Below are 14899 nucleotides of genomic sequence, written 5' to 3' on the forward strand. Positions count from 1 at the left end.
GGAAATTTCACTTCAAAACTTGAAAAAACTCAACACACGAAAAAAAGAAAAACCTGAAAAAATCCGTAATTGTGAGGACATAGATAATGACCTAAATAAGCCACGCCCATTACAAAAATGGTAATTATGAGGACCAACTCACATTACAAGGACAAAGTTTACACAACACACAGCAACCATGTCACTGAAGTGACTTGAAAGTTCTGGCATTCTGACTTTACACAAACTAAAATGGCATTGATGTGTAATGACTTACCTGATATGAGGACACATTGTTGTGCACAGCAATACTGTGAAATGCAAAGTCATACCTGGTCCTTGAGCACCATGTTACAACTTACAATTTTAGGACCGACTGAAACTGGTATTTTAATAAAACAATGCTTCTAATGTGAGAACAGGTTATCAAGGTAAAGTACAGCTTTGTAATGGATAAGCTAGACATGAAACCAGATGCAAAAGAGTCAGTGAACATTGAACATTTTATTCTTTTAAACATGACTGCCTCATCTTAAACTTGAACATTGAACATTTTATTCTATAAAACATGACTGCCTCATCTTAAACTTAGGTAGCTCTTAAAAGTGATAACATAGAACGAAGCGGCCGCTTACTTGCCACTTTTCTTTTTGATTGAAGTACCTCGATTGCGTACAAAGTCTCTTATATTTTGAACAGTGCGATTTGCCAGGATAGGGTGCTCTGCAGTCTTGCACAGATCACATTGTATTTTTGTGGCAAACTTCCCCTCCTTAATAAGGTCTTTGAAATGCTTCATCACAGCAGAAACCTCAGCTGGAGACCAAGGATGCTTTTTCTTTCTCCGAAGATCGTCAATTTCATTTGTGAGAAGTTCTATGAAAAATAAATAATTTGTTAGAAACACAAAATGTACTGTATATCAACAGTAAAGACCATTTTCAGTTTTTACCAACACATGCCATCTCAACTCACAATAGTCACCGTTAACAGTGATTCACGACTGACTAAGCCAGGGTACATTTTAAGTCTGAAAAATCTCATGGTACACCCCAAACAAAAATGTCACAAGATGTGAATACACATATCAATCACAGTGGAACCTCGGAGTTCGAATGTCTTGGAGCTCGTACAAATCGGACTTTGAACCCCCCCCCCACCCCCCCCCCCCCCCAAAAAGAGTAAAAATGCCTCGGAGTTTCAAACACCCAAGCAAAGCTGAATGTACCTTGAAAGGGTAGCCTAGAGAAGCAGGCTGATGCCGAATGCTCACATCACGGTAGTCGAGACGAGGCGCTGCTCATAACAAGTCAGAGCGTGAGATGCCCCGTACAGTCGTGAGTGCATTTTGATTTTTCCATGGTAATTTTCTATGCCATGGGCCCAAAAAAAGACAATAGTGCCAGGGGAAGCAAGGAAAAACAAACTACAGTGGATTTAAGAAAGGAGATTATCGCACCTATCGTGACTACTTTCGTAAATACTGGCGCAAAGACCCCTCCGTAGCTGTTTAATAATGTGCCTGACGTTAAACAGCGCATGCAAGGACCCCTTAGTAGTCTAACAATATGCCCAATGTAAAATACACAAACTCCGCACTGAACTAAAGCTTGCATTAACATAGCAATCATGAGGAATTTATAACGGGGTCTGTACATTTGAGAGTGCATTTTTTTATCCACTGATGCAATCACACCACAACAAAAAAGGTCAGGTTTTTTTGTTTTTACTGTACACGTTAAATTAAATAACAAATAAATTAAAATACAAATGTTCTGTTTAGGGAGCTTGGGAACTGATTAATTGCATTTACATTATTTCCTATGGAAAACAATTTCAAGTTAAATTCTATTTATGTCCCTGTAGGGCAATTAATGTTACCGCAAAAACTGAACAACATTTAAGAAACAAAACAAAGACTTTGAACAGTTCACAGGAATGTTCAAACTCTGAGGTACCACTGTATTTATCTTTTGTCATCCAAGGAAGAGCCTTCATTTGTTCTATCACTATACATTCCTGGCATAGATGGTGTAACAAGCATTCATTATATATTCTAAATCATTTTCTGACCATCCATCCATATTCTCTCGAGGGTCGCAAGCATGCTTGAGCCCATCCCATCTGTCAATGGGCGGGAGGTGTGGTTGACCAATTAAGTAAAATTTTATTTCCCCAGAACACACCATAAGTGCTCTCATGGCGCACTGTGCCACGGCACACTTATTAGGAATCACTGGATGAGCAAATGTATGCCATTACATGACGCTGCATTTATTAATTCAGATATAAGCGCAGTCTATAATCATGTCCGATCAAGTCTGAGCTGGTGCATGTACATGTCCCATGGCGACCAAGCGTACATACAAATGTATTATAATTTCATCCTTGTTAATTTTTACTGCGGTACATTAAGCCTGGTTCACATGGCCGGAGAATTGGCCAGAGTTTAGCCCCAAACTTCCCCTGCCGACATCCAAACGATAATCATAACAGATAATCCTGCCGTGTGTCCTGTGTGCTGACGCCACACACGGCTCATACAGATATCGGCCCTAGGAAGGACCTCCAACTTGAAATTGGGGATATTCAACATGTTGGATTGTTTTGGCCCAGCTTCACTCCATGTGCAGAGTGCCCCGAGGACAAAAACGTAACCTGGCAATAGCCAGATTGATATTGTGATTCACTCAAGGAAGTTAATATATACAATATCAATCTGGGACTGCTCCGCAGGGATTTGCTTGGGTAAGGTGGGACATTCTGTACAATACTTTGAGCTGATTGGACGATGCAGCATTGTGCACATTTGTTTTGACCAATCACAGCCACAGATGAAAATGTCGTATTTGTTCTCGTCAAGGGGGGGAATGGTCCGAACCATGGATCGGTGGAAATCAACAGGCTTGGTACAAGATGTATTCTTCGGAGTTTGTAACTCACAAAATACCACCAGAATTCATCTTGCAGAGCAAGGTTAAAACCACAGCGCAGCCAATCCGAAAGCAAGCCGACGAGTACGATGGTGGGAAATCCAAAATCAATACAGTCATGGAGCAGTAGAAAGTCTGTGCTTGCGCTATTACACTTTTTTTTTTATCCACATACATACTACACGAACAAACGTGGTCTCCGGGCGGGAAGCGAACCCACGCCAGCAGCACCAAGGGCAAGTGATGCCTCGCCACCCAGAGCCAATTTACACTGCTTTAAATACCATTTCTTTTTACGACGCTTTTTCGGCTGAAAACAAACCAGGAAGTATCGTGACTGATTCTGTATGTTTGTTGACTCAAGAGGTTTTGCAGGACTTTAGTATCACATTCATTAATGAACTTTGTTCGTGTGTGTGTTTGATTGTGCAGTGTGGCTGCACACCACAAACGGTACGTTCAAAACTGTTACTCTTGTGATTTTTTTCTCTTCACGTGGCGTCTCTCACAGTTTGGAAGTCGGCCGACAATTTTAAAATCCTACCGTGTCAACCAGGCTTAAGTGGTACATTATTATATAGTATGTCTGTGTAATTTACCGTGATGTCCACGAGGCTTTGTCTTCCTGGCTTTTTTGGCCTTGGGCCCTGAAGGTTGTTTAACAGGCTGCCACAATGTCTCGGTTCCTGTAGAAAGTACAATATAGCTCAATGTAGTATTACAACAGAATTTGAACTAAACATGATACTCTTCTTTACATAATAATTTAGTAGTGCGGGGGTGCCTAAGTATCGTTATCAGACATATGCTTGCATGGCATTTGCGGTACGGTCAATATGTGCCTCCCAAGCCTTGATGCCCCAATCCGATGTCGGAAGTCTGAAAGTCCGTCGGAATGCGCAAACAACACACAGAAGTACATTGTAACTCTTAACCATACCTCTGGATGTTCCTTCTTGTGGATCATCTGTAGGTGGAATATTTTAAAAATAAAATAAAAATAATTAATTGCAAGGTTTGGCCAACAAGCCGCAAATCATACAATAAAGCATGTTATCAGATGGCGGCTCATACCATGTGTGGGCCCTGAAGGTTGTTTAACAACGATGGCGATGCGCAATTAAGATAGTCTCTGATTGGTCAAAGTCAGACTAAAGTATGCAATCCAATATTAATTTGTTACATGTCTTTGCAATACACATATTGCATGAGCCGTTTGTGTGACAATATATTTTTTTCAAATACCGTGCAGGGTCTTGCTTCTAAAAAATATTTCAACATCAACATGCAAAGAGAAATCAAGTCACCTGGTCAACTTTGGCACATTCTATCACAGCTGTCTCTTCATCAAGTTGTGCTTCAATTGAAACCTGGTGCAGATGAAGAGAAAAATACAACTAAAATTCTGTTCTTAGTAACACACAAGACTGTACCTGTGCATTAACACAGTTACAGTACAATGAATAGAATAAAGTATTGTGAATGCAGACACATTTTATTTGCCATTACAAAAATAAATGCATCACATAAATCCACCAGCATTAGAGGTTTGAGTAAATTGATGATATCTATTTTTCACAATGAAACAACAGAAAACACACACAGTCCTCACAGAGTCCAAACCTGACCAGAGTATGAATTGTGAGGACTGTATCTGTAAAGCCAAGCCCTGAAAACGTATTTTACACTAAGTGTATAAATACACTGTCCTCAGAGTGTCAGTTATTCACATCTACAACATTGTGAGGACTATGTATCTGCGATGGCTGCGCAGATCAAATCCTTTCAAATTAAGTTATTTTTTGTTAGTAAAGGTCGTCGATACAATTCTCTTGTATGGCGATGTGCAATTAAGCTAGTCTCTGATTGGTCAAAGTCAGACTAAAGTATGCAATCCAATATTAATTTGTTACATGTCTTTGCAATACACATATTGCATGAGCCGTTCGTGTGACAATATATTTTTTTCAAATACCGTGCAGGGTCTTGCTTCTAAAAAATATTTCAACATCAACATGCAAAGAGAAATCAAGTCACCTGGTCAACTTTGGCACATTCTATCACAGCTGTCTCTTCATCAAGTTGTGCTTCAATTGAAACCTGGTGCAGATGAAGAGAAAAATACAACTAAAATTCTGTTCTTAGTAACACACAAGACTGTACCTGTGCATTAACACAGTTACAGTACAATGAATAGAATAAAGTATTGTGAATGCAGACACATTTTATTTGCCATTACAAAAATAAATGCATCACATAAATCCACCAGCATTAGAGGTTTGAGTAAATTGATGATATCTATTTTTCACAATGAAACAACAGAAAACACACACAGTCCTCACAGAGTCCAAACCTGACCAGAGTATGAATTGTGAGGACTGTATCTGTAAAGCCAAGCCCTGAAAACGTATTTTACACTAAGTGTATAAATACACTGTCCTCAGAGTGTCAGTTATTCACATCTACAACATTGTGAGGACTATGTATCTGCGATGGCTGCGCAGATCAAATCCTTTCAAATTAAGTTATTTTTTGTTAGTAAAGGTCGTCGATACAATTCTCTTGTATGGCGATGTGCAATTAAGCTAGTCTCTGATTGGTCAAAGTCAGACTAAAGTATGCAATCCAATATTAATTTGTTACATGTCTTTGCAATACACATATTGCATGAGCCGTTCGTGTGACAATATATTTTTTTCAAATACCGTGCAGGGTCTTGCTTCTAAAAAATATTTCAACATCAACATGCAAAGAGAAATCAAGTCACCTGGTCAACTTTGGCACATTCTATCACAGCTGTCTCTTCATCAAGTTGTGCTTCAATTGAAACCTGGTGCAGATGAAGAGAAAAATACAACTAAAATTCTGTTCTTAGTAACACACAAGACTGTACCTGTGCATTAACACAGTTACAGTACAATGAATAGAATAAAGTATTGTGAATGCAGACACATTTTATTTGCCATTACAAAAATAAATGCATCACATAAATCCACCAGCATTAGAGGTTTGAGTAAATTGATGATATCTATTTTTCACAATGAAACAACAGAAAACACACACAGTCCTCACAGAGTCCAAACCTGACCAGAGTATGAATTGTGAGGACTGTATCTGTAAAGCCAAGCCCTGAAAACGTATTTTACACTAAGTGTATAAATACACTGTCCTCAGAGTGTCAGTTATTCACATCTACAACATTGTGAGGACTATGTATCTGCGATGGCTGCGCAGATCAAATCCTTTCAAATTAAGTTATTTTTTGTTAGTAACGGTCGTCGATACAATTCTCTTGTATGGCGATGTGCAATTAAGCTAGTCTCTGATTGGTCAAAGTCAGACTAAAGTATGCAATCCAATATTAATTTGTTACATGTCTTTGCAATACACATATTGCATGAGCCGTTCGTGTGACAATATATTTTTTTCAAATACCGTGCAGGGTCTTGCTTCTAAAAAATATTTCAACATCAACATGCAAAGAGAAATCAAGTCACCTGGTCAACTTTGGCACATTCTATCACAGCTGTCTCTTCATCAAGTTGTGCTTCAATTGAAACCTGGTGCAGATGAAGAGAAAAATACAACTAAAATTCTGTTCTTAGTAACACACAAGACTGTACCTGTGCATTAACACAGTTACAGTACAATGAATAGAATAAAGTATTGTGAATGCAGACACATTTTATTTGCCATTACAAAAATAAATGCATCACATAAATCCACCAGCATTAGAGGTTTGAGTAAATTGATGATATCTATTTTTCACAATGAAACAACAGAAAACACACACAGTCCTCACAGAGTCCAAACCTGACCAGAGTATGAATTGTGAGGACTGTATCTGTAAAGCCAAGCCCTGAAAACGTATTTTACACTAAGTGTATAAATACACTGTCCTCAGAGTGTCAGTTATTCACATCTACAACATTGTGAGGACTATGTATCTGCGATGGCTGCGCAGATCAAATCCTTTCAAATTAAGTTATTTTTTGTTAGTAAAGGTCGTCGATACAATTCTCTTGTATGGCGATGTGCAATTAAGCTAGTCTCTGATTGGTCAAAGTCAGACTAAAGTATGCAATCCAATATTAATTTGTTACATGTCTTTGCAATACACATATTGCATGAGCCGTTCGTGTGACAATATATTTTTTTCAAATACCGTGCAGGGTCTTGCTTCTAAAAAATATTTCAACATCAACATGCAAAGAGAAATCAAGTCACCTGGTCAACTTTGGCACATTCTATCACAGCTGTCTCTTCATCAAGTTGTGCTTCAATTGAAACCTGGTGCAGATGAAGAGAAAAATACAACTAAAATTCTGTTCTTAGTAACACACAAGACTGTACCTGTGCATTAACACATTTACAGTACAATGAATAGAATAAAGTATTGTGAATGCAGACACATTTTATTTGCCATTACAAAAATAAATGCATCACATAAATCCACCAGCATTAGAGGTTTGAGTAAATTGATGATATCTATTTTTCACAATGAAACAACAGAAAACACACACAGTCCTCACAGAGTCCAAACCTGACCAGAGTATGAATTGTGAGGACTGTATCTGTAAAGCCAAGCCCTGAAAACGTATTTTACACTAAGTGTATAAATACACTGTCCTCAGAGTGTCAGTTATTCACATCTACAACATTGTGAGGACTATGTATCTGCGATGGCTGCGCAGATCAAATCCTTTCAAATTAAGTTATTTTTTGTTAGTAAAGGTCGTCGATACAATTCTCTTGTATGGCGATGTGCAATTAAGCTAGTCTCTGATTGGTCAAAGTCAGACTAAAGTATGCAATCCAATATTAATTTGTTACATGTCTTTGCAATACACATATTGCATGAGCCGTTCGTGTGACAATATATTTTTTTCAAATACCGTGCAGGGTCTTGCTTCTAAAAAATATTTCAACATCAACATGCAAAGAGAAATCAAGTCACCTGGTCAACTTTGGCACATTCTATCACAGCTGTCTCTTCATCAAGTTGTGCTTCAATTGAAACCTGGTGCAGATGAAGAGAAAAATACAACTAAAATTCTGTTCTTAGTAACACACAAGACTGTACCTGTGCATTAACACAGTTACAGTACAATGAATAGAATAAAGTATTGTGAATGGTTCTCTTGTATGGCGATGCGCAATTAAGCTAGTCTCTGATTGGTCAAAATCAAACTCAACTAGGGCTGGGCAATAAATCAAATTAATTAGCTTAATCGTCATTTTTAAAATGTAATAGTTGAAAATTTGCTAAAGCGTGAAATCGAATTTTGTCTTCTGGATTATTAAAAGCTATTATGTTCCATTACATCCAGATGTTATTGTGAGTTGTAATTTTGCACAAGTGGTGGCAGATTGTTGGATGGTTGGTTTTAAAGACTTTTTATTTCTTTTTTTGGCCATATCGCTCAGCCCCAGACTAAAGTCAATCAATCAATCCAATATTCCTTTGTTACATGTCTTTGCAATAAACATATTGCATGAGCCATTCGTGCGCCAAGATTTTTTCCATATATTGTGCAGCCCTAGTATCTCCACCCTCCACTAATTTCTTGCTTCTGAAAACCGATTTCAACATTAAAAAATAAATCTCGTCACCTGGTCAACTTTGGGGCAGTCTGTGATAGCTCTGTCTTCATCAGGTTGTTTTTCAGTGGAAACCTGATGCAGATGAATAGAAAAATACCAATACAATACAATTTTTACTAAGACAAGACTGTTATAATGCAATTTCATGTAATCATGAATGTGCGACCAGTAATTCTAGTATGTCACATGTATGACACAATATCCGAATGTCATGATAAGAAATCAAGATATGATAATTAACATGATGTGAGGTTGGCGATACTCACGATAACTGAGAAAAAAAAGTCACAATATTGTAAAAAAAATTATAATATAAAAAATAATAATGATATTGAGAAAATAATTGTGTTTTTGTAAATAACAGTGACAAAAGAGTTGGCCAGTATTTTTACCGTCGGGTGTTTCCATTGGCTCAGTGGTTCAAAGTTTCATTGTATAATCATAATTAATCCTTTTTTTGTTTTGTCAAAACTTGCACGATAAAATGTTACTAAAAATCCCTGTAGACAGTTTATGCAAGTTTTTAAATCAGTAATGCAGTGACACGGGAGGAGAAATTCTATATTTTACTTTGCAATTCAATTACAGTGTCCACTAAATTTCCATATACCGCTCTTAACATTTTTAATTATGGGCTACTGTGTTCCTATTTGTTTTTTGGGGTTTTTTATGTTGCTGAGGCATAATCATGTAAATAAACAATAGGTATTTTCAGTATTTCACCAAAGATGCACCTGTTCATAGTGACAATACTGGGAAATTAACCTAAATTCAAACAGCAAGCCGTTAACTCTTTGTGAAAATTAACTTGTCTCTACCTTTAGTCTCCATGGAAAATCAAAATTGCCATAGTTGTAGGTTATTTCCTCCCCTGGCTCAATGTCCTTTGTCGCAAACAAACAGAGATGGGGCTGTCCGTCTACAGTGATTCTCTGCATTTTGCTGTTTGGGCTGATGTGTTCATCATTGACGAGTCTCCCAAGTGAATTATCCTCTCTGGCTGCATCAATGCTGAAATTGTTAAATAAATTAAAAAAGACAAAATTAATAAAACTATAAAGACAAGCACACATGATATGTATTAATAACCCCCACCTCTTCCACTATAATGTCAATGGTAAAATACAAAATTATTATTAAAAAAAAGTATACCCAACTCAGTTTATCAACATCTGGACACTAATTTTAAATTAGTTATTTTAGGTCAGAAAATATGTTTAACTTCATGAAACTGAGTGAAGCTAAATTTGATTTACGTACCGTAGGCATAGTAGGTCTGAGTGTTCATCAAAAACTAGAAATGTTATTCCTAAAATAAACATTTAAGCCACTGTAATACCATGCAGTTTGACCATGAGCACTATGCTTAAATTCAGAATAAATAAATAAATAAATAACCGTGCTTACGATGATCAATTCAAAATAAAAATAAACTCAACATGTCAAATATGGCCATTTAGATTTTAGGAACACAACTTTAAGCCATTAATACCTTGTTATTTTATGCATGGACAATATATAAAATAATGTTTCTGCCTCATATTGCGCTTAAAGTTGTGTTCTTAAATCCTAAACAGCCATATTAAAAAGGTTGTGTTGATTTTTTGTTTAATTTACTGGGCAATAAGAGTTTTACAGAATAAATGAAAGCAAGCTTCTATCTCTTTTCTGCTGATCCGAAAAACTATCCGATCCGAACCGTGACTTTTGTGATTCTTTGCACCACCAATAGTTGTCGCCATGTTTGTTTCTATTTACAAATTAAACAGAATAAAACACGGATTTGACTACAGTTTTCACAGTATTCGAATGATCGAGGTACTCCCATTCTCTCTTGATAAAAGGTATCATTTAACATTAAGATTTTTGAGACAAATGTTCATTCCACTTAAACTGTTCACCATTTTTGGGGGGTTATTACTGTCAGAAAATGTTTCAGATTAAATTAGCAGGTGCCGCAATTGTTATAATTAGAGAAAGTTACAGTTGCTTGAAAGTTTACATACCCTTGGGGTGTGTAAACTTATGAGCACAACTGTAAATGTACAAAAGCTTAACGTCGCTTAATGACACTAAAATGCTATTAATAGTCACCAAAATTCACAAGCACATCTCTACTAATGTCAACTTCAACCTCTGGAAAATATCAAAACAATTGCCACAGTATTTTGTATTTTATGGACATTAAGCCGGTTTCTCACCATTATAATGTGCTCACATAAGTTTACACAACCCTCGGGTATGCTTTCAAGTACAACTATAAGTTGACTTTAGTTTTACTCATCCACCAAAAAGAGAATCAAGCATTCAACGCTTCTGAACATTAAATGGAATTTACTTTAACATAGTTGAGAACTCAAATTTAAGTCACTGTAGTCTATTTTGAAAACTGCACACTATTGATACATTCTGGTAATGATATGTATTTGACTTAATTTGAGTATTGAACACTCACAGAAAATACGTTGACATCTAATATGTCTAAGATTTATTTATTCACTCGTTTTGTGTTATTTTGTTCTACCCGTCTTTATTGCATGACTGATATTTATTCCATGTACAGCATTATGTATGCGGCTATGGTTATTTTATAGTCCTTTAGAAATAAAGTTGAGCAAGTCACACTATGAGTAAATTAATTTGCTATTTCTTCCCAAAATAGTCAACTTAACTTAACTTATGTTTTACAACATAGTAAAATCACTATACAAAGTAGCAGCCTGCAGGTGTTTATATTTTTTAGGGCGACTCCCAAAAAAAGCCAAAATTAAGTATGACAACACACCATATAAACATACCATAGTGTTTTTCCATCATAGCGAAATTCAAACATGAAAACCTTCAGGGCATCATGATAAACTCTCAGCCTGTTTTCACGTTCCTGTTTGCTTACAAGTTCTCCTCGATATTCAATGAGAAAGTCTCCCTTCTGAAAGGAGCAGCAACTGAACACTCCTCGACCTTACATAGAAAAAAGGATACATCAGAAATATTTCATTATAACAATAATGAAAACTAGGCCCATACTAAAGAATATTTTACCAATACTCACCTTTGAATGAATTGATATATTTTATGGTGAAGCCATCCTTGTCTTTAGCCAAGGATGAAAAGTATGCTGCCTCGTCTTTGGGCTTAACTTTTGCTCTCTGTCGCCTCATGACTGACATGTTACTGAAGATAATGATCTAAAGCTATAGAAAAAATGAGTTTCAATTAGTTTGATAGGTAACTTGACGCAGATGTTTTGAAGTTGACTTTCAGTGTACCTTGAAAGCCTGTACAGTGTACAGTAAATGTGCCAAACAAAATAAAATACAGCTCTGCTAAACATTTACATAAATGAAATGTAATGAACACTAACAGACTTTACTGAAATATTTTTATTGAAAGAACAAATGTAAGTAAACACAAATACAGCAATTTACCAAATTATAAGTGATTACTAAGCCATTGTTTAGAACAAACAAGAGTAACTGTAAATTAAATTAATGACATAATGACACATACTAAGTTAGGATGGTCAGCCTTTTATTCAGAGTAATTAACTTCATTACTCCACCATACAGGGACATAAAACGTTTACCAGTATTTTCCTTTGTATATTTTCACATCACAAACCAGCCTATCAATCCACCCTGTTATGGCTTTCCTCTTAAAAAATAAAATTAGCATTTATCTTACTCAACAGACGGTTAGCTTTGCTATGCTAACCGTCGCTAACAAAAGCATAGCAATTCTAAATAATTATCTGCATCCATCATAATCAACAGACTTTTTGTTTTGCTGCACTTACACTGAACTTGCATTATAATTCATTGCCGCGAAATTGCAAGGCGCAATGTACACGAGCGACCAACATAAAAAAAACAATTTGGAGGAAAAATGTCGAACTTTAAACCTACCTCATTAGCACAGCTGCAAGCCATCTGCGTTGAGTGGACGTCACGTGAAGTAATTAGAGCCGGGGGCGGTTCTCTTTCGGTGCTGCTAGATGACGTCACTTCCGTACTCCGGACAATATAATAAATCACATTTAAATCAACAAATTGGTTCAGTTGTTGGATTATGAACATTGTTGATAAGAGTGGCTATTGTATGATTTACAGTTTTACAGTAAAAAAAAAAAAGAGCACATTTAAAATTAACCCCAAAGGCTCATATACTAAATTAATTACCACAGACGAAAACAAAGGATATTATTGCTAGAATTATAGATAATTTTTTAATTGTAAAATGTGATTTTAGTTTTGTTTTTTTAAAAACGTTTTTTTTTTTTTTTTCATTAATGAAAATGTTTATTTGCTTTAGTAAATAAAATAACCTTGCTGCTGTCACACAGTTGCGGTCCTAGGATGTTTTGGTATTATACTTCAGTAATGGATGCATGTGTTCTTTGGCAAAATTGTGAGCGAGCCCAATTTCTTGGCTAAGAAGCAACCTTGCAAACAAATGGTCACATGAAGCTTTACTGTTGGCATGAAGCAGGACTAATGGTAGCGCTCACCTTTTCTTCAACAGACAAGCATTTTTCCAGATGCCCCAAGCAGTTGGAAAGGGGGTTAATCAGAGAAAAATAACTTTAATCTTTTTTCCCTTATTTTGGTCTGTATTTATGGAATCCCTTTTTCACTGGTCACACCAGGCCATCCTCCAAAAGTCTTACTCCCTCACCATGGGTGTAGATTGACTCATACCTGCTTACTGCCATTCCTGAGCAAGCTCTACACTGGTGGTGATGTCCTTATCCCGCAGCTGAATCAACTTTGGGAGATAGTCCTGGCATTTGCTGGATTTTCTTGGGTGCCCTGAAGCCTTCTTCACTTAAAGTTTGTAAGGTCACTAAAGGAAATTACTTTAATTTTCATGGCAAATAGGGAATTTGCAATTCATCTAATCACTATAACATTCATACATGCAAATTGCTATAAAAAAACAATAATAATAAGTCAGCACTGCAGATTTTAAGAAAATCAATGTCATTCTCAAAACATTTTGCCACTGGTGTACAGAAAGATGTTATACTGTAAAGGCAGGGTGGGATGTTAAATGATGAATCAATGTACGGCACTGACAGTTTCTCTGTCTCTGCCTCCAGCTGTTCAAAGTGATGTGATAAACAGCTGGTAACCATTGTACATTTTCAAATAAACAACCACTGCAAGAATTAAATGCTGAAATATATAATTAAATGTCATAGTGTATTTCATTATTTAATTTATCTACTTAGGAATTGGTGGCTGCAAAAAAAAAAAAAAAAAAGAAGGCTCTGAGTCTACACACAAACATTCACAATACACAGCATTTTGAGAAAAAACTGAATTATGGGGACATGTGCGTAATTGTGGGGACAGGTGACGGTCAGCCAATCAAATGCTGTGAAATATACACTGGTGTGAATTATTCATGAAGTGGTGCATTACAAGGACCTTCCACAGGGGGCGTCATCAAATACACAAAAATACACACATTCACGTATTTATGGTTTACAAGGACATTGGCTAAAACTTTGGATTTAAGCCTTCTACACCCCTAGGAGCACTTCTGCATTGAATGAATTATGAGGACATGGGCTGTGTCCTCATAATTCAAAATGTCCTCGCAGTGTTGCGTGTATTCAGGTGACATGTCCTCATAATACACAAAGGCAAACACACACACACACACACACACACACACACACACACACACACACACACACACACACACACACACACACACAAATAAGGTAATCCAGCAGAAGCTATGTGTGAGGAGCATAAAGCGGGTTGATGTCATAATACGGAAGTCAATACATGCCCTAGCCACTCCTAAAGACCACCATAGGCACGCTAACAGTTAGCATCGATGGTTGCCGTGTTATAACCACATTTTTAAAATTAAAAACCGTGACTGCATGGAAGGGGCATTGGGGTGGCGAAAGATGGCCGATATGTGCATCAACCGCTAATGCTAAATGCTATCTTGATTGACTGTCGGTGGCCATTGGCCAAGGTGGGCGAAGGAGGAGCACAATGAATTGAAAAGAAACATTAAATCATGAAACCCAAACTATTTATTTTCTTTCTATTCAATTGAATTATATGATCTGTTTTGACAAAGTGCACTATTATAAAGTGCTACTTTCCTTTTTTGGGGGGGGGGCAGATCTTTTATTTTTTTTAGGTGTCAGTTTGTGTGAGAAGTTTGAAATGAGTGGAAATAAAGGACCTCGGGGACCCCCCCCCCCCCCCTCTCCACCACCACACCAAAAAAAAACAAAAAAACATTTAGTTTAAGGCCCCCTAAGAGGGGGGTGGGGGGTGGGGCTCAACGTGTAAGTGTGTGTGTGTGTGTGTGTGTGTGTGTGTGTGTGTGTGTGTGTGTGTGTGTGTGTGTGTGTG

General features: G+C 36.9%; 2 protein-coding genes across 8 annotated transcripts in view; both read right to left on the reverse strand.

Moving 5' to 3' along the window:
* sypb (synaptophysin b) overlaps positions 1–14899 on the reverse strand; it is a 32833-nt gene that overhangs the window by 16820 nt on the left and 1114 nt on the right. The gene's annotated exons all lie outside the window — the stretch shown is intronic.
* LOC147179731 (N-lysine methyltransferase KMT5A-A-like) lies at positions 465–14247 on the reverse strand. Of its 7 annotated transcripts, none has more exons than XR_015094220.1 (12): positions 12422–14244; positions 11569–11710; positions 11315–11477; positions 9335–9527; positions 8526–8588; positions 7870–7932; positions 6410–7202; positions 4950–5742; positions 3987–4282; positions 3853–3879; positions 3512–3598; positions 465–855 (listed from the first exon to the last, which is right to left on the reverse strand). XR_015094220.1 is itself a non-coding variant. In XM_086069969.1 (10 exons), exons 2-8 carry the CDS (start codon positions 11684–11686, stop codon positions 3744–3746), a joined length of 720 nt encoding a protein of 239 aa, XP_085926095.1. In that variant the 5' UTR covers positions 11687–11710; positions 12422–12671; the 3' UTR covers positions 465–855; positions 3512–3598; positions 3726–3743. The 7 variants fall into 7 exon arrangements, 2 of the variants coding, with proteins under 2 accessions (XP_085926095.1, XP_085926096.1); XR_015094222.1 differs by lacking the exon at positions 3853–3879 and adding an exon at positions 3726–3791 and having other exon boundaries at positions 4220–4282; positions 12422–14243; XR_015094221.1 differs by having other exon boundaries at positions 4220–4282; positions 12422–14239.

Source organism: Leptonotus elevatus, chromosome 2 (assembly GCF_054856555.1).
Source record: "Leptonotus elevatus isolate MCC_2025b chromosome 2, RoL_Lele_1.0, whole genome shotgun sequence".
Taxonomy (NCBI): Eukaryota; Metazoa; Chordata; class Actinopteri; order Syngnathiformes; family Syngnathidae; genus Leptonotus; species Leptonotus elevatus.

Coding starts and splice junctions, on each gene's coding strand:
- LOC147179731 (XM_086069969.1), bottom strand. CDS start 11,686: ATGTCAGTCATGAGGCGACAGAGAGCAAAAGTTAAGCCCAAAGACGAG. Junction 8,589..9,334: donor ATTTTCCATGGAGACTAAAG/GTAGAGACAAGT, acceptor CATCTGCATCAG/GTTTCCACTGAAAAACAACC. Junction 3,792..4,219: donor AATGTGCCAAAGTTGACCAG/GTGACTTGATTT, acceptor ACGGACTTTCAG/ACTTCCGACATCGGATTGGG.